At 35.7% G+C, this 21264-nt stretch overlaps 1 protein-coding gene across 2 annotated transcripts; it reads right to left on the reverse strand.

Annotated features, from left to right (window-relative positions):
• Positions 1–1679: 1679 nt before the first annotated feature.
• LOC113105556 (multiple C2 and transmembrane domain-containing protein 2-like) lies at positions 1680–20658 on the reverse strand. 2 transcript variants are annotated; one of them, XM_026266687.1, is made up of 23 exons: positions 20486–20658; positions 17207–17730; positions 15988–16050; positions 14541–14661; positions 11157–11299; positions 10982–11058; positions 10790–10901; positions 10652–10684; positions 9524–9691; positions 9314–9444; positions 7880–8066; positions 7605–7698; positions 7399–7501; positions 6930–7032; positions 6684–6785; positions 5252–5326; positions 5023–5142; positions 4691–4804; positions 4457–4498; positions 4245–4354; positions 3602–3711; positions 3381–3478; positions 1680–2628 (listed from the first exon to the last, which is right to left on the reverse strand). In XM_026266687.1, the coding sequence occupies exons 2-23, from the start codon at positions 17645–17647 to the stop codon at positions 2560–2562; spliced, it is 2616 nt and encodes an 871-aa protein (XP_026122472.1). In that variant the 5' UTR covers positions 17648–17730; positions 20486–20658; the 3' UTR covers positions 1680–2559. The 2 variants fall into 2 exon arrangements, with proteins under 2 accessions (XP_026122472.1, XP_026122473.1); XM_026266688.1 differs by lacking the exon at positions 10652–10684.
• Between the last annotated feature and the right edge of the window lie 606 nt (positions 20659–21264).

A 21264-nucleotide genomic window follows, 5' to 3' on the forward strand; every position in this document is an offset into this window, starting at 1 on the left:
TACCAATTACATGGCTTTTTTAGTATAATATATAAATGGTCATTCATGTCCTTTTGCTGCAAAACTTTACAGATTTAAAAAAAATAAATAAACATAAGAATACTTTTTAATATTTTTTAGTAATATTTCAAGATGAGCACCTTTTTATTTTTATTATCCATTCTTTTTTTCTTTTTTTATTAACAAATTATGTCAAAACAGGCTTTTGAGTTTATTTGTTCATCTCTCAATCACTGAATTGAATAGCATTGTTTTGCCCCTATAATAAAAGCATACTTTGATCATTAAACTAAGCTTTAAACTTTAAATAATCTAAGCCATATTATTGGGAAGTGAAAAATATTAATATTAATATGCATTAATTTTCAAGTTCTTATTGATCTACATTATAAGCCATCAGAATTTGCCCATATAAGCAACTGCACCAAATTGCACATTTTTGCTTAGTTTGGGTCTTTGAATGTGAAATGTTTTTTTTTTTTTTGTCATTAAGTATATTTAAATTACATTAAATTAATCATACAAGTCTGTTGTATCAAATGTGATACTCAAAAACTTGCAATTTTTTCTTTTTTTATATTTTCTCTAAAGATTCAACAAACTCCCGTTTCTGAAAAACTCTTGACTATTATTTCATACAGTATGCCGGGCTTTACAGTGTTAATCATAGGCAGACAGATGGAAAATTGAATCAAACTATTGACTTCCAGCCTGTCTAGAGTTTGCTGTTCCTCACATGATTAGTCGTGTTCTGCTCAGGCTGAACTGGAGTGTGTCTAGAGGCATGATAGTTATGATCTTGTTTTCATTTATCTCATTTTGATCTTTTGATGATCCATGGGGCTTCATCTTTGTGGCCAGACGTGACGTCCTCTGCTAATGGCGAAATGCTAAAAGGAACTAATTAAGGGTGCTTTACCAAAAGGAATTTTAGTTTTCAGAAAGGATGAAAACGTCTTTCCGCCCATTCTGTCGCGAGTCCTGTTTATTTGCACATCACTAAATGTAGTATTTGTAGTGAGGAAAGTCTATTTCAGACTTTCGTTCTTAGCTCTCCAGCTCTTTCACAGAAGCCCTCTCATTATCCAAACACAGTGGGAGTGTTCAAACCCAAAATAGTTCAGAGACGGGCTGATTACATGGTGTTAAGAGCCAGATTGTCACTGAAAATGTGTTTCCGTGAGCTGGTTTAGAAAAGTATTCAGTGTATTTCTCTAGAGATCTACTTTCAGGATTTCAGACTATGAGAATTAACATGCTGTTGAAACTATTCGATTAATGAGTAGGTGAGTTACTCTATTTTATGTTGTAGAATAAAACATGAAATGACTTTGGGACAACTGAACCGAAGTTACAGAGTTTCTGGGTTTCGGCCTGCAAAAATATGCCATGCTTTCAGCACCATTTTCAATTTTGTGTGAACTATCCCTTTTTTTTTCTACAATAGCTAGATAGACAGATCAGCTGTGCAGTGGATGAACTGCAGAACGGGATCCCTTTAAAGGAAAACACTGCCACTATGTGGCTGAATATTCTCAAACAACCATTGTGGAACCGAATCTGAAGGCTTATATTGCTTTCACTACATTCTTCCTTGTAGATCGGCATTCATGTAAACTCATTTAGCAGTGCCTGTGTTTGTTCAGTTTTATAAGATCATAAGAACATGAACACATCTCTGTCATCAAATGTAGTAAATGTTTACTGTGAAATGACCATGATACAAAACGGAATATCAAAGAGTACAGAAACATCTGATATATTCATAATGTTCATGCGAGCAGAGGTCAATCTGTAAAAATCTGTATAATGCAAATCAGACGTATACTTGCGTTTTACAATTACTACTTAAAAAACAAAAAACATCTAGAACCTTATATTGCACAAAAGGCAAACTTTGACATGAGGATGTAGTTAAACAAAGCTATTTACACCTAGAGTTTGTCAAAGGCACTTAAAATGTATTCAATTTCATGCATTTTGTCTGCAATAATTAAAATGCAAATAATAGATTAAAAAGACTTTGAAATCAATGCGTTTTTTAAATAAAAAAAGAGAAAATTAAACCACATTTGGAAAATGCTATGATACAATATAATTTCAGTTTGACAAAAATAAGCTTGTAGAGAATGTAACTTTACAAAAGATTTTTACAAGTCTGATAAGACAAAATTAAGAAATGAATCAAGTATAAAACAGCAAAGCACTGCACTGTATGGAACTCATACTGTACACAATGTGTCGGTCAGGAATTGCATCTAAGATATCCTACACTTTAACCATTCAGTTTATCTTAGTTACATCTCTTCATGCCTCAGTGCTGCTGTAAGTGTTGATATGCGTCTGTGTTATTAACCATGGTGCTTCAGCACGACCCAGCAGTGAAGACCGGACCATCTGAGGGAGATGATTTCAGTTCGCTAAAATAAAATAAGCAGATCAACTGCAATTCACCTATTAAATCCATGCTGAAATCAATCCCTGGCCGTCGAGTCCTGGCACCTTCGAAGGCTCTTCACACAGAATGTTCTCAGGAGACCAGCGTTTCTCATTCTAGTGTCAAGGAGATGCTTTTCTTCTCCTGCAAGGACTGTGGAAACTACAGCTGCTCAATTCAGTGTACTGTGCCTGAAAAAAGAAAGAAGAAGAATGAGAACCCACAATGCACGTGTCTTAATATTAAGCCTAAAATGTGTTTTAATGTCACTGTTGATGAGGATTGTATGATCTTTGAACAATATCATTCTTTAAATGCAAGATATTTCAAGTGTACCAAGGTCCACGTTAGCGTAATCAAATATACTTCAGCATATCGTTAGTTTATCATTAGCACAATTATTAGTTGTTCAAATTATCAGATTTTAAGAATACCAGTTTAGTTGCCCAAAAGTACAATTGCAGGGTAATTGTTTTTATTGAGTACATACACATGCAAAGGTATTTGAAGTATACTTAGCATGAAATAAATGTATTTCAAATTAATTTCAGTATAGTTGTTTTTTTACTAAGCTTCCAGACAAATAAGCAAACTCAGAAAAGGCAGTGCATTCTTGAACTGATTTATGCATATATATTTTTTGTTCAACTTTATTAGTTCTTAAACAACCGCAATGCAAAATATGAGCTGAGTGAGAATGCTGTTGATTATTGTGTTGAATAATAGTATGTAGAATAAAAGGACTTCAATTCTTTAGGTGTACAACCTTATATTATAAATAATATTGCTATAATTTGGTCAGTTATATAGGTATTATCTTTAATTATAACATACATTTTAAATGAAATACATTGTATACATAATTAGCCAATAGCCTCATTCATACACAAAAAATTATTACATTACAGGATAAAAAAAAATTGAAACCGATTGTGTTAATTACCATTTGGACATCTGAAGGCACTCTGGAGAGGAAATCCATCACCTCATTGTTTTCAATGGCATATGGATTCCGCAGTTTCTTTGTGAATTTATGTATACCTAAAAAATAAAAAAATAAATAAAAAAAAAACCTTCAATATTTTCCATAAACGTGCTTAATGATTATAAAGAGAATTCTCACACATTTCTTAGTGCTTGAGAGTAACACAGCTGGTATCTTACCCCATAATAAAATAATGTAGCGTACTGGAATAAAGTAAGTGATCACTGTAGCCATGAGGAGAACCAGAAAGGCCAGATTAGACAAGAACGGGACTGACCAGTTGAATGTACTGGGGAGAAAAAAAGAAAAAGTTTGAATTTGGCGCATCAATGCTAATGTGCATGCATTATTTTGAATATCTCTACTGTTTGAATGCTACTGTAGTTTATTGACTAGCAACAGATATAACAGGAAGTGGCAAATTTTAGATTCTTCTGATTATTGTCGTTGAACAATAGTTGCATGCTTTAACTATTTAACAGAAGTTGTAGTTCCCCTTCGGTTCGGTTTCAAAATGTACAGACAGTGGATAACGTACAACTTCAGACGTTACAAATCATTCAACATTGAGTAAATACTGTAAAATCTATTTACACATTCACTATCATCCAAAAGTTTGCCATTTCATAATATTGCAGTTTTTTAATTAAATAAAAAGTCTTGGGGAAGATATATCAAACTTCTTTCAGAAACATAAAAAAAAAAAACTCCAAACATTTGAACAGTTGTGTATATATTATGCAATTAACAATTTTCTCTTAATACTCATTACAAACTAACAAACTTTTAAAGTGAGAATGAAGGGGTGAAAACGACACGTACTTCTTTATTCTTTCACCAAAGCTTGCAATAGCCTCCAGAAGGTTCTGGACCATAATCACAATCTCCTGAACCATGTGAATTTTCTCCATCAAACCTTTTCTTTCTGATTCCTACAAGAAGAAACATTTCAAAAGGCCAAAGAGATACAATGTCATGCTTAGTTACTGGAATAAATGAATGCAAGCAGTTTTCTTAAAAGGAAAGAGTTATACCTTTTCATCTTCATCTTCCTCTTCACATAACTCCATGGTGTCCTGCAAATTATTTTATTGTATTTTTTTAAAACAAAGCCATTACATTATGTCTGAGGGAACAATAGTAAGCCGATCACATTTCCATTCAGTATCAAAATCACAAACACAAATGCTAAACCTTATTCTTACTCTGGTTGATATTCTGCAATGAAACTGAAATGAAATTTTAAATAAAATAAAAAATTCACCCACTAGGTCTCTGGTGACTCTCTCAGAGGCGATCTGGAGATAGTTCCACAAAATGAGAAGAACCATGAACATGGGCAGCATGTAGAAATCCCAGTACCACACAGTGAGAACAAAGACCTGAAGGAAAACACATGCAGGATTCAGGCATTCATGAAGACCGAGACTAATGAAGGGTGACATATTCGTCATGCATTTACATAATCGCAATTCTTCTATTAACAGTTCATACATACATGATTAACTATCAGAGTTATTTGCAAGGTAAGCTGCTTTAAAAAGTAACCTAGCATTTCATCGAATTAAACTATCATGAATTGACTGAATGAATTTCTAACCAGAAATGCTATGATGCTCCTCTGCACACTTTCCCACTGGAAACAGCTCTTGATGAACTGGTTGGTGTGGCACACGGCTCGATAAAGATTCCTCACGCGAACAACATTCCTGGCAAGAACCTGGTGGTTGTCACATAGTTAGCAGCTCATACACGGACACACTTCCGTGTGGATGTTACCCAACTTATAGTATACTCTTCTGATGCTACGATCTTTCTGAACATCATACCTTCTTAGAAAACTTGGCATTGTCCTCCATAAACTTCTGTTCTCTAGGTGTGAAGGTCCTGATGCTTGCTTTGATCTGGCCAAGGAATTGAAAAATGTCAACTATTAACTATCCCCACCATTGACATGTTATCTCGTCATTTAGAAGACAACGCTTCCCCACCAATATTTCACTGTTATACACTCGGGGGCGCTATTACACATCTTCTGAGTGTCTTACACATCTGAATGAGTACAAAACGTCCCGAACAAAAGCACACATGAACAGGACAGAGAAGCGAGCGATCTCTTATCTAAACAGATGCATATTAAAAACACTGCAATCATCAGCAATAGACATCAAATAAATTAATTTTTTTTTTTAAATATTGATCCAGGAAGTGGTATATGTCTCTGCAAGTTTTGGAGGTGTTGATGGAAGAGAATTACTGGAATTATGCTTTGATAATCATACTGAATATATTATATATATATATATATATATATATAAATAAATTTATTTTTTTCAGCTTTTTCTTTTTTCATTTTTATAAAACCTACCTATATTCAAGTGTTGATAAAAAAAGGAATGCTTTAAGCTAGAATAAAACATTGTTTAAAAGTAGAGGCTCAGATCTTTATTTTGGTGTATTGCGGTGGCTGGCGCCTCAAAAATGCTTGTGGGGAAAGAGTTAAATATACAGTCTCTGAGCATAACTTTTACAGCTACTGTACACCTGACATTATACATCAGTGGCTGCAAATGTATCTGAGCTCAGTATTTCTGAGTTAAATAATGGCATGAGATCTTCTGTAGAGCTGCTTTAATAGCTGAAATTAAATTTGTTCACAACTGATGGACTTTAATATATGTGGCCCTGGACCACAAAACCAGTCATAAGGGTCCATTTAAAAAAAACAACAACTGAGATTTTTCTCAAAACTGAAGAAATAAGCTTTCCTTTTTTTGATTGGTTTTTTATGATCTGACAATATTTGGCCGATATACAACTATTTGAATATCTGGAATCTGAGGGTGTAAAAATATCTAAATTCTGAGAAAATCAATTTTGAAGTTGTTCAATTGAAGTTCTTTGCAATGCATATTACTAATCAAAAATTAAGTTTTGATATATTTACAGAAGTAAATTTACAAAATATCTTCATGGAACATGATCTTTACTTAATATCCTAATGATTTTTGGAATAAAAAGAAAAATCTATAATTTTGACCCAAAAAACGTTTGGCTTTTGCTGCAAACACACCCCAGCGATTTAAACTGGTTTGTGCTCCAGGGTCACATATGATATTTATATATGCATGTGAATGTGAAGCAATCTAAACGGGTAAAAAAGTGCTATATTAATAAATGTGTCTTGGCTGTTTCATATTCTGCTTGCCTGATCATACTGAACTTTTGAATAAAGGTGTATTCTCTCAGAAAAAGACTCACAGAATTGAAAATGACTTCCAGCTCCAGTACTATGGTTCCTTTAAACAGTCCTCCCAAATTCTCTTTCCTCAGAGGACAAGCAACCTGCTGACCGTTACGTATCTGTTGGAATTAAAAAATTAAATAAAAACTCAAACATATTAATATAGAAATTCCAATTCAATTAAGATGTTTTCCACACCATTGATCTGAAATTTAAGAAAAATGTAGGTATTTAAGTCAATTATGTCAATGTTCTGCACTAACCGAGAGTAAAGGAAGGGCCACCTTCCCCAAGAAATCTGGGGCTTTGTCTCCATCCTCATCAAACACGGTCACTTCCAGAACCTCATGAATGTCTTTGACCGGGCTGGTCAACAACAGAATTGGAATAAATATCACTATTAATTTAATTGTACAGAATAATATATATAATACTGTTCAAAAGGTTGTGGTTTGTAAGATTATTTAATGTTTCTCTTAACCTCACGAAAACAGTAATATTGTGAACAACTGCAATTTAAAATAACAATTTTCAATACATTTTTAAATGTACGGTAAAGCCATTTTTATTGTCTTCAGTGTCAAATGAGCCTTTAGAAATCATTCTAATATGTTAAATTGGTGCTCAAGAAATCATATTATCAAAGTTTTTTTTTTTTTTATTAATTAATGTTAATCTTACTGACCATTAAGTTATGCATGGTAGAGTACATTAATAAATGCTGATACTGACAATGTAAAGACTTTATTCCACTCAGGGTTGAGGGTCTTGTATATGGTGTGGGTCTGCAGCCGGTTGTTTCCCAATTCCAGAACACAAAATGGGTCACTCTTTCCTAAAAATACACAGAAGATCCAGTGAATGTGGTCGTTGATGCTCACAGCCTTGCTCGCGACTAAAAAAAAAGACTTGTTTAATCAACAAAGAATAAATAATACCATTTAGATCAGCAGCCATGAGGTCAGTGGCCTTGATCACTTTAACCTGAAGAAAACCAACATCTCTCAAATCCTTCAGGGAGTTCCTGAAACTCTGCCAAGATTAAAAAAAGAATTGCGAGATCAGGACTGCATATTGTTCATTTTTCATCTGTTCTTTTTCTTTTAGATGCCATAGTAAGACATTTAAACATTCTTTTTTTAATGCAAAAGTATGCAGTATGCACTCTGTAGCATGCATAAGGAAGTACTGTGGTAAATCGGTTTTTATGTACATATTTAACCAGGATGTTGTCTCTCTCATGAGGCTCTTCCAGCGGAGGGGCGACGAGATCCGTGATGGAAGCTCCAGTGCAGGGAGATGGGGTCACCAGCAACACCACCCTGCCTCGGCCCGGGTCCAGCTCACGTGTAAACAGTGTGGATTCATTCAACGGCAGCCCAGACAAGTCGATCTCACACCTGCAATGTGCACACAGACACACCAGGTCTTGAACACAAAACCAGCAAGACATCCCTAAATTCTTAATTCTATTGAGATGAATGTTCTAAGTTTGTATCTAGTATTTGTGGGATAGTGTGCTTTACCTCAGAAAATCATTTTGAACTTGTCTCCCTGTATTTTTGTTTACAATTCATGTGACAAGGTTTGCACACTCTGAATGTAAACTGCATTTCTGTTAAACCACTTACATTAATAATAAAAAATGTGACTTGAAAAGTTATTTGAGCTGTAAAAGTTTCAAAGTGACGTGACATACAGCCAAGTAGAGTGACCCATACTCAGAATTTGTGCCTTGCATTAAACCCATCCAAAGTGCGCGCGCACACACACACACACACACAGTGGGCAGCCATGTATGCAGCAACACTCAGGGGGCAGTTGTTGGTTCGGTGCCTTGCTCAAGAGCACCTATGTCGTAGTATTTCCGGCCTGAGACTCAAACCCACAACCTTAGGGTTAGGAGTCAAACTCTCTAACCACTAGGCCACAACTTCCCCTTTGTTGTAAAACTACTTGTAAAAATGTTTCAATGTGTTTGAAAGTCTCTTACGCTTGCTAAAAACAATATTGGAATATTGTGAAATAATATTTACATTTATTACAATTAATATTTAATATAATATTTAAATTAAAATACTTTTTTTACAGTATATTTTATCACATTTATCTGACCCTTTTGTTATTATTATTAGTTGAAAACAGTTGTGCTATTTATTTCTGGATTCTTTGAGGACTATAAAGTTAAACAGAACAATGTTTATTTAAAATGCATATATTTCTGTAACATTGTAAAAGGTCTTTAATGTGACTTTTGATCAATTTTATGCATCCGGAATCAAACAATTAATTTCTTTCTTTAAAAAAGGCCTGAATGGTAAATATTACTTGGCATATTATTGGCATATTTCCATTAATGATATTTATCATGTAGTCACTGCAATGTGTATTTACAGGTTTTATATAGTCACGACAGGAGATGAAATACTGAATGCTATATAACTTTGCCACAAGATAATACACTTTAGCATGCATTTTAACATATATTTATTTTCTCCTTGCTTCCACTTCCAGCTCCTTACTGTAAACTGTGAAGTCAACAACATAAGATTAAATTCCGATGCAACTGATACCATGCCAGCTTCCGTAAATAAACTCTGCTAATATTAGACATTCTCAGAGTACTTCAGAAACCTCATAAACTTACTGTCCATAACAATCCTCATATCTCCGCCCCTCTTTTCCCACCACTTCAAACTCTAGAATGCTGGATGTATCAGGATACTGGTTGAAGTCAAATCGTTCTCTCCACTGGGTGTTGACCTTCTTCACTTGACTCTGTGAATTGAAAGTTAATGAATTTGTAACTACATCCGAAAAGAACTAAACCGGTATTCCTGATTTTTTCAGTAAATACCTTGCTTTTATATTTCTGATCTCCCAGTTTAAAGCGAACAAACACGTCCCCCTGTCCGTCCAGTGGTAAGTCCCGCCCCTCCACCAGAGTGATTGTATACACCCCGGTCCAGAGTTGACTCTTCTTCATTGACTCCGTGAGACGCTTGTTATGCTCGGTTGTACTTCCCTGAAGATCAATAAAAAATATTAAAATGTGATATTGAGAACTTCTGCAAAGCTTCTGGATATAATAATTGCAGTGGTATGCAACTACAACAGCTGGGAAAACAATTGTACCGTATTTTTCGGACTACAAGTCGCACTTTTTTTTCATAGTTTGTCTGGTCCTGCGACTTATAGTCAGGTGCGACTTATTTATCAAAATTAACTTGACATGAACTGAGAGAAATGAACCAAGAGAAAACATTACCGTCTCCAGCCACGAGAGGGCGCTCTATGCTGCTCAGTGCTCCTGTAGTCTACACTAAAACATAGAGCGCCCTCTCGTGGCTGTAGACGGTAATGTTTTCTCTTGATTATTGGTTCTAAATAAATGCGACTTAAAGTCCAGTGCGACTTATATATGTTTTTTTTCCTCATAATGACGTATTTTTGGACTGATGCGACTTATACTCAGGTGCGACTTATAGTCCGAAAAATACGGTACATGCTAATGATGTAATCATGCATATTTAAATGTAGCTAAATAAATATATTTAACTTCCAAAATGAAGGAAAACCCAGTTATTGTATCTTTTATACATGGACAGGTTCTGCGGCATGGCCTCATTTTCAAAAAAACATGAAAATAAATATGCATGATATAAGAAAGCAGGACACAAGTTGTCTGCCAACCACAAGCCATGTTCTTTCAACATTAGATGTAAAAAAAAAAAACAAGAGTTGAGAACCACTGCTATGTTAGTTGTGAATTTGATTAGTTTTATTCTTCATTGCGTTATTTGCATGCAGATTAACATATAGACTGGCCCCAGATAAAAAAGCAGGATCATTGTTTGAGGAATCATTTGTTTTGAATATATTATTACAGGAAGTATTTGGATAAGTTACGAGAAAGCTCGGACACAACCACTCTAGAATAAAAAAAAAAAACAATTAGAGGTAATTTAAAACTAATCCTTCTCACCCTGAGGCTCCTTTTTTTCCTTTGGGCCCATCTCTTCACAATAGAAACAAATAATGTGAATATATAAGCAGCAAACATTTAGTTGGTGGAGTTAGTTTGGTTGCCTAACCAGCTCTTTAAATACATAAAGTTGCTTACTTGTTTTTTGTTTTTGCCGTCCCTCACAGATAAGCAGATGTCGATGATAATGACACCCATATCGTCCTCCAGACTGTTGGGGTCGTCTAATGGAAGCACCATCTCGCTGCTCCTGTACAACAGACAGAACAAAAGCCTCAGAAACCACGCTTCTGCTTTGACCTTTAAGACAAACATTTCAAGTCAACCTACTTTTCAAGTTCCAGTGTACTGAGCTCAACACCGCAGGACCCCATGAAGTCATCTGTTGTCAGATCTCGATCATAAACCTGAATAATGTGTGGATGGGACTGCTTAATATATCTGTGGCTATCTAAGTGTAATGTGAATGCTTAAGCATGCATGCCACAGTAAAGTAAACGTGTACCTTGATGAAGAGTTTCTGGTCCAGGTTGCGGATCGGGAAGGAGAAAGTCTCATTCCAGACAGGGCTGAGATTCTTATACACCACTTTACTTTTGTACAAGGTCTTCCCGTCCAGTTTGAATTTCACATACGGATCACTTGTGCCTATGGAGAGAGCAATGTTTTATGAACCATCTGCAAATTTTCTTCAATATTCCTTAACTATAGTATATGCATTTGCATTTGCTAATCTAGAAATAAATTACAATGCAGTTATTATAAGCAATGGCTTAAATATATCTAATATGGTAAATGCATTAATGTTTAGGACATGTATAATGTAAAAAAAAAAAAAAAATCGATTTCAAATAAAAGCTGTTCTTTGAAAAAAAAAAAGAAAAAAAGAAAATAAATTCAGAAAAATTTTTGTTTTCCACAAAAATATAAAAAAGCATTCCTTGAGGAGCAAATCAGCATATTAGAATGATTTCTGAAGGATCATGTGACCCTGAAGACTGGAGTAATGATGCTGAAAATTCAGCTTTGCATCACAGGAATAAATCACATTTTTGAATATATAGAAAACCATATATGTAAGGAATAATTGACAACGGACCATTGAATTATTAGCAAAATAATACACACCCGAGGTGGTGAGGTGGCCATGATGCAAATTCAACAGCCGGGAGTCAATTATTCCGCTTATACTTCGGTTACCACACCTCATGACATCTATCAGATGATATATTTAAAGGCATTCGTCTGGTTTTTGTACTTAAATTGCTATTGTAAGTAGGATTATTTCTTCTCATCTCATCCATCGCCTCTTTTTCTGGTTCTAAAGCATCATTTTAAAGCTGGTAATGGAGGCTTAAGCTTAAGCCATTGATAGTATTCTAATGCAGTTATTAATAAAGTTATTAGAAAGAGAGAGAGAGAGCTTGTGTGAATTAGACTTCCTCTGTGCGTCTCTAAACAGCGCTGTTATTACCTCGCTAGTGGGAAATGTCATGTGTAGCCTTGTAGAAAATGTCAAAATGCATACAAAAAAAATGCATCTTAAAAATGATTCAAAATGCCTGCTAACAATTCTTACCGGTCTTAAAAATGTAGCCTATATTAAAAATGTTATATTAAAAAATCATGATTTAAACACTTCACTCATGTGTATTCAATGTGCAAATAAAATATGATATTACATGTTACTTGATGGTTACATCATAAGACATTACCATTGATACACATAAATCAACATATGTAAAATAAAAATAAAATAAAAAATGAAACAGATGATAGAAAACCTGGAACATTTGTATTTAAACAAGATTTTTAAACAACTGTCAATTCAAAAATAGTAATCTGACCTATAAATATGTAACCTTAGGGATTCCTTCAATCTAATCTCTTTAATAACCTTTCAGTGAACTATGCGGCAGTTTTTCAGTGAAAACATGTGCAGTCCCTATCATTTTCCCTTCAGTCAGATGACACGTTAAGTAAACTCAGTTGGCTTTGTGTGGGTTTGTCTTTGACAAGGATGTGGTTAATACTTAAGTGCAACATCAGTGCGTGAGGCAAAAACCAGGCCGCTTCCGGAGAAAACTATCATTTTGAAAGAGCAAGAACAGCTGCAACATGCTACAACTTCTGGTAGGTTAAAGTGCTATAAAAATGGATACAAACAGGGCCTTCAATAAGGCTGTAATGAGCATACTCAACCTGCCTTGTTGACTATGGTTTGGATAATAACCCTGTTGCACCAGTAGAGGGAGACATGGAGTATGTTTGAACAAGGTCTGTCCACAGTTACTCCCAACTTTACCTCTTCATCCACCTCACTTTAAAGACATAGTTCACCCAAAAATAAATATTTTGTCATCATTTACTTATCAATTTTCAATTGCAATGTTTTTGGTCGATTATCACTTTAAAAGCAACACAACTCAAAAGCAACTCTTTATACTTGGTCTAACTGTGATTAAACCATCAGTGCTTGCTATTTATGCTTCAAAATTGGAAAACAAATTGGATTTATTTGATTTAATAATGGCTGCTTGAGATTCAGCTCTGGATGACAGATAGGTTTAAAATATATATTAAAGTTACTTTAAGCTGTAGTAATATTACACAACACTATTGTTTTTACTGTATTTTTGATCAAATGAATTCAGCCTAGGTGAAAAACACAGACCACAAACCAAACCTTTGAACAGTAGTGTATTTGAATATCCTATTTACCGATATTCTTTACATTAGTAAAACGAGTTGCAATCAGAAATTCATGTTGACTTTAACACAGTAATATGATATGTGGCTATATCAAAGGCAGGTGTGCAAATACTCGCTGTAAAATCTCAAGCTTCTCTTATATAATAGACACACCTATGAAAACCTCAGTAAAAGTATCCTAATTTTAGTATCCAAGTCTTTTTCTAAAGGAGGATCAATTAAGATTGGTTTCACCTTCTTGAGAAAACCTAACAACAGGATGGCTTTGAAAAAGCCTGCGACCACAAATCGTGAAATTAAGGCAAAATATGCAGGCTTATAAACAGGAAGGGAGCTTGTTCAATGAGCCACGTAGCAATGACGCAGTACAGACACAATAAACAGCAGTAAATGAACTCCCGATGAGGAAGTCTACCAATGCATATCCTAGTCTCCACCTCTCTGTGTTTTTACATGTCTTAGATGAGTGCCTCATGTGCCAGTAAAGACAATAGTCAAGGTTTTGAAGGTTCAAGGTGCGTCTTGCATCAATGCAGGTGTGGCTGCAAACAGGTTTGAATGTGCCGGGAGGAATGTTGGCTCAAGTATGAAAGTAATGCACACGTTCTGGAGTTAACGCAGTCAACTAAAGCAAAAATGAGTGATCAAAGAGTGATAAAGTTTGTTTAAAGCCTAGTAACACTGTCAAAGCCGGTTGATCAGCGTTCATTCTTCTACTATCACTCGATCATTTTTTTAGTAATATTGACGTATATAACTTCTATGCCACTACTGTTACTCAACAAACCTGCAAAAAATAATGATTAGAAAACAAGGAGGTTTCCAACCTCAGACATGTAAGTCAATTTCCCTCTAAATGGGTTGTTAGAAATAGTGCAACCCTCAGCTCACGCTATTGGTTAATTCAGTAGCAGACATGTTGGACCACTCAAACAAACAGAGCAATGTTTTGAAATCTTATTTACGTTTGTCTCTACACAGTAAACTCCGGAAGGAAGTATTTGGATGTTGGCCTAAACTCATCACGTTAATGCATTTTGCTGTGTTAACTCCCACTGATGGGTACACCTTTAACAAATAAGCACTAATACAAAAACCACTGATTGTTCTTAAAATGTAGGGCTGTGTGTTGAGTTTCAGGGTGTGTTACGTTTATACACAGATATCTGACACTCACCGCAGCGGTCTCTAATGACCAGTCCTCGGCCCTCCTTCAGGCATATAGTGAGCAGATACGTTTTCTGAGCTTGCCTCTGATGCTCATTCCCCCCTGCTGATTCTGCCTTCATGTCCAGAATCTGATTAAAAAAAATATATATATGAGAGAAACCAAGTTTTTATACAAGTCATATGGACAATATATCTGGATAGTGTGACATGACATGTCAAGCAGAGACAGCAGCAATTTTGTCATTTAGGAACTCAATTTAGTGAACTGAAAATATTAATGGTCATTAAAAACACTGAAAAAATATAGAAGTGGTGACTTTCTCAAATACACACTATCTTTATATAGTACTAACATCTTTTAGAACTTTCTCCCATTGACTAACACTAATAGTGTTATAATTTATTATTCATAATGGACTTGCTAAAAAGTCAGTGTGGTATTTGCATATTGAGTTTTTTCTTATGCTATAATACATTTCTCAGCCCAGTCCTGTAGATTTGTTTTATACAACATTAGGAAGATCAGGCCCTTTCTTTCAGAATGTGCTTTTCAACTCTTGTTCTGTCCGGGTTGGACTATTGCAATGCTCTCTTGGCAGGTCTTCCAGCCACTTCTATGTAAACTCTACAAAATAATACAGAAGGTGGCTGCAAGATTAGTCTTTAACAAGCCGAAAAGAACCCACGTCACACCTCTGTTCATCCATTTGCACTGGCTAACTGTAGCTGTTTGGCGTTTGCCTACAAAACCACCACTGGCTCTGCACCCCTTTACCTGAAATCTTTACTTCAGACTTGGGTGCCCTCTAGAAGCTTGTCTTCTGAAGTGAAGGGTGCAATATTGTTCTATCCTTGCCACATAAAAATATAGTGCTACAGAGCCATCATCTTCCATGCTAAAACTTTAACATGGTCAGGGAGCAAACCTTGAGCCTTCAGTATCAGCTTGGGAAAAAGAACACGATTACGCACAGTATGGTCCATTTCAGGGGCATTTAAAGTACAATGTCAGCTGCATGAATTCTGCTAAACATCCTCTGATATCATGTAATAGTAGACTTCAAGAAAAAAATAAATCACACACACATTTGTTTTTGTGATAAAGTGGGGACATCCCATAGGCTAAATGGTTTTATACTGTAGAAACTGTATATTCTATTGCCCTTCACCAACCCTACACCTAACCCTAACCCTCAAAGGAAACTGTGTGCATTTTTACTTTCTCAAAAAAAAAAAATAAAAAAAAAAAATAACCTAATTCTGTATGATTTATAAGCATTTTGAAAAATGGTGACATGGGTTATGTCCTCATAAGTCGCCCTCTCCTTGTAATACCTGTGTCATACCCATGTCATTATACAGAGTTGTGTCCTGATATGTCACAAAAACAAGAGCACGCAAGCACACACACACACACACACACACACACACACACTGAACATGCTAATACTTACATTATTGTGCTCACTGTCATGTATGGAGACCGTATCTGAAGCATTTCTGTTAAAATGCAGCTTCTGTTTCCCAAACACAAACAGAACAAACGGAAGAGTGAATTCATTTTCTAAATACGATACAATAGCTACTAATTCATGAATCAATGATGTAAAACAATTTCCTCATTTATCTAAAGTCAGTCTCAAGTAGTCAAAAACTGTTATTTTGTATTGGTGACTTCTAATTTCATGGAACATATTTCTAGAATAACACTGAAGATCATATATCTTAAAATCTTTATTAAAAATTCCTTAGCCCCAGGTAGAATGAATGCTAAGCCTAATACACAAAGAACTTGAATTAGTTTAATAAGTTTCCACTGCTAGGAAACATCAAAAACCTTAAATATAACACACTTATAAAACAGCTTACTCGAAAAGCCTTTGAAGATCGTGTTCTTTTAATAAAAAACAAAGTACAGTGTAGGGTTTTTCTTCCTCATTTAAAATCCCAAGTTAATCGTTCAACATCAGGTGATTCTATGTTTATCCTATCACAAGCCAAATCACCTTGAAAAACGAGTAGCTGACTCACCCGTAAAGGAAAATATTCTTGGATACTATCCAGCATCAAAACATTTGATAACTCTATTAAGATTAAAGGGAAAGATCACTAATGCAAAATGAAGCAGCGTTACATAACTAGCAAGCATCTACCTCCACCTTTTTGTTATTTTTGGTGCTGTACAGTACCGTAAAGGTAGTTTGACACTTCCCGGGTGCTCATTTGCATTTTAAACAAATGGAGAAGCACAAGTGTGCTCTAAATGTGTGTTACCACATTCTAGGGCTTTGAAACGTTATGACAAGTTCCTGCAATGATGACTTGCTCGTGTTCAGAGGAACTGCATTTCACAATAGACTGATGCTTTGCCCTGTTCTCTGGAGGTGAGCAGGCAAAATACAATTTTATTGTCTAACTTGAATTAAAGATGTTTCTTTTCAGTTAAAATCCTATCAGCCTTCCAATGCAATGAAAGCTACTTGAAATGCATGCAACTGCAATCCATTTCAATAAAAAAGCAAGTTATCTGTGTGATCTTTAAGAAATATGCAGTTGATAAAAATTTAAAGAACACAAGGAAGTACTAAGTTCACCAAAAGCATCAGGTTCGTGTAACACAATCATGCTAGATGTTGCCCATAAAAAGCAGAGTCACAGAAAACTTAACCCAACCTCAGCCAGGCTCTCTGATGAAGGAAGCTGTGTGTCCCCCAGACGCAGCACCTGATCCATCTCAACTGTGGATTTGGATATTTTGTGTTCCTCAGACGGGGCATCAGTGACTGACTCCAGCGACGGCCAGCCGGTCGAGTCCAGCGAATCAGCGAGGTCGGTGCCGCCCCCTTTCTTTCGCAGAGTCACAGGGGTGGTTGGACAACTTTTGCAAGCTGAAGAAGTCTTGAGGTCAGCTGGCTGCTGGTGGGCGGGGCTTTTTAGGTAGGACGTCCGACTCCTCTGCAGGACGTCCAACAAAGGAGTGTTCGTCCGCTGGTCCAACATCCGCTCTTCCCTCACCTCTGGCTTGTTGGGGTTTTTGTCGATGCCAGCCCGCGGGTATCGGAAAAGTTTGGCTTTTTGGCGCAAACTCCCAATCATGGACTTTTTATCACCCATGGAAGTGTGTGTTTAGGTGGATTTCGTAAAGCTGGCCGCGAAGGCCTCTCTCTCACACACTAGAGCTGGCTTGTGACCAAGACCTGCAAGGACAATAGGAGAAAGTAAATTAGACACAAAACTGACCCAGTTTACTTTTACAGCACATGTTCCCGGTCTTAAAATGAATGTAAGAAGCGGATGCGTCTTAATCTGCATGTTTCTTTATGCAACTTGATCTGGCATTAAAGTAAACATTTTCTACATTTCCTTTTGTGGCTCCTGTGGTGCTGACAATTGAATTTTTTTAAGTACTGACATTTCATGAAGTCTCTCAAAGATACATCATTTCTTTAAAGATGCATGCATAATAACTGTAAAGTAATTTATTTCATAGTATACATAAATACTGTATATATCTTAAGATACTTAAGTTATGTTTTCTTAGAGGTGCTGGGAAGCCTATCCTAAAACAATGTAGCAGATATGTTAATCATCAATAAGAGACTAAACATTTGCTGTGCCTATATATTGATTTTTTCAGTTCTTTTTTCAGCTTGATTGATTTAACAATCTTTCAAGAACACATCTTTGAGATTTCCATTAATCTGCCCTATGATTCGTGACTCACCTCAGACCGTATTTCTCTAAAGACATCTTTCATTGGTTTTAAACAGGCCTAACATGTTGTGGGTGTAATTCAAGCCACGAGCTCATCCCTCTGCCTCCCTTTGTGTGAAAGCATAATTTGACTTTGCAGCTACACATCAGGGTTTTTTCACAAATCAGTGGTAATGGAAAAGAGACACGGGTTTTTGCTAAGGCAAGCATCACTATTATTATTGCTCATAATATAGGGTTTGGGATAAAGTCTAAACAAATCTGACCCAAGGAAGAATTAGATTTCAGAGAGGACATGAATGATGCAAATGATGATCAATTGAGATGCTATTGTGTCATGTGCGTCATAAACGCCAACCTGGCAAACGATGGCAGAAAGACTTGGGATGGGCTTTTTTGACTTTGGTTTTGGTTTGTAGGTAGGCACCATGAACACACTATAACCACCTACAGCAACAATGCTTGTAGTCTAAGAAGAGAAGAAAAAATGTACCACGGCTTTCACCATTTCCAACATCAATAATAATAATAAATGTTTCTTAAATCACCAAAAGAGGGATTTCTGAAGGATCTTGTGACACTGAAGACTGGAGTAATTGTATATGTACTTTAGCAGTGTGCAGGTATATATATATCATTTCTAAAAGGCAATAGATGCATAATCTTCTTATGGTTCTAATTACTGTGATCATGAATGTAAGATTTAAAGATTCAGGATATTATGCTTACATGCCGAGTATACTCGTAATCTGTCTCACTTTTGCGACACTACAGATTTTTATAAAACTTGACCTGTCTGGGACGCATCTCACACTGAAGTCTGAGCCATTATCAGGGACTGGATTTCAGCCAAATAACTAGTTTGAGGAAACAGCTTGCGAAGTATCACATTGGTGGTTTCGAGAAACACCACAGATAATTCTTGGTCTGTGTCAAAATAGCTTCAAAACTATCGTGCTAAATAGTCTGATTTAGATTAACACATAAGACAGCAAGTCTTGATGACAGGTTTGTCACCCTTGAAGTCTAAACTACACCGAGTGACAATTTACACAATTTATTATTTGAGATGACACTTTTGAGGAACTATCAATAGATTACTTTCCCAATTACTTGAGGAACTAATTTCAGTAACTATTTAGGATCCAATTTCAGAAAATCCCCAATAGTGCAAAAAGATTATTAACATTAGATTTCATTTTCACTTTTTAGTTAATGGTGCCATAACACCAAATGCAATCTCTTGGTCAAAGGTTAATTCTAAGAAATCATTGTTGAAAATCCTAAATGCTGGATTACACTGAAAGACATTTCAAATATGGCGACCAATAAAAGACAATCTGTGGTTATACTGAAATCGAGCGCAATCCGCCATAAGCTAAATTAGGCGTGAGATACAACCACTTACTCACATTTAATCATTAACTTAAGTAAAATAAAGCTGGACGTAATGTTGGGTTTGAGCGAAGTGTTAAGGTGATGTGGTCTAAATGTCATCCATGTGGTTTTATAATGCTTCACACACTTCCTCCGTTTGGTCCATTGGCCATTAGTATTATCACTTCTTTCACTTGTATAGTCAGTCCCAGCTGTATAGTGAGTCTAGAGCCACATACAGCCCTGTCAGAGCAACGCTTTATGATATTTACAATCCATCTATGCACATCTGAGTTTGTCTAGCTCGTTTACCCATCCATCTGGTTCCCAAACAATTTGACCAATTCATTTTAATGGGAACCTATCTAGTGCTCTGTACAAGTAAGGTAATGAAAGATAATTCCAAGCACAAGTAGTTTTAGCTTTTTTTAAACTCACAAAAGGAATGTCAACACAAAATAATTTTTCCTATTGAAGACGAATTATCAAAAGATTATTAGACATTGTCCCTCCCACAACACAAACAATGAAACAACATTCACTTCCACAAAGAAGGATCTAATGCTGCTGTCTAAATAGTGACAACTGAAAATGTGAAGAATGCAGTAGTTATGAAACAAACAGATGCATGATCCATCATATCTGCCTGTTCCAATAAGCACAATATGGAAGAAGTAAACAAAAAATGCAAGACACATTGGAAATGAAAATGAATAAACAGCAATCAAATACATGCACATTCACTTCTGGGACAGTCCCAAAAGGTAGATGATTCAACAATGAAATATTTCGTTTTCACTTATTTGAATATATAGACATTCATTTGAATAAATTACTGTATCAGAAGTATTACTACGTTACCTGAGGACCGGCGTTTAATCCATTGCCATTAAACCAAAGTCGTTTCGGATCAAAGAGAAAACATCTCATGCGTTCACAGCAGTGCTTTCACTAACTTCCTACTCTAGTAGTGACATGAGTAATGCAAGCAAGACTTCACTGATGTCTACCGAAATTCAACAAGTGAGCAGAAGGGCCACTGGCATGATTCATGAGCATATGTTAAAGTTACTGGTTCGGAAGTTGTCCATAATTGGTCAGGTAGGCTGGGTCTTAAAAAATAGATCTGTTTATTTAAATAGCAATTGTGCATTTAATCGATATTAATGTTCTCAGTGCCAAATCTGCCAATAAAAATATTATTTTACTGGGAATTATTAATATTATTTTAGTTTTACATTTAATGTCTATACCGCTGTTAAGCTATTACGCTGACAGTATATCACGTGACACGTGTTACTTTCCTCACCGCTATTAAGGATGGACCAATCACCGATGTTTAAGATAACTAGCAATATCGTTTTATAACGTTGGCCGCGATGCGTTTTAATTTGTGAAATAAGTAATAATTTAATCTAAAATTGAAACGATTATACTTTTTACGTTGATAAAAGTCTCTAAAATACATAAAAATGCTACTGAGATTTGAATGGGTCTCAATGGAGAATTCTGCGTTCTGAGCCAACAAGCGCCCCCTGGAGAAAAACACTCATTGTCCGGTGAGATGTTGTTTGTCGCACAACGAGGTCGTTCTTTAAAACAAGTCTGCTGTAATCGATCACATGGATCAGACTGTGAGC

This window comes from Carassius auratus, chromosome 7 (genome assembly GCF_003368295.1).
Source record: "Carassius auratus strain Wakin chromosome 7, ASM336829v1, whole genome shotgun sequence".
NCBI classification, from domain to species: Eukaryota; Metazoa; Chordata; class Actinopteri; order Cypriniformes; family Cyprinidae; genus Carassius; species Carassius auratus.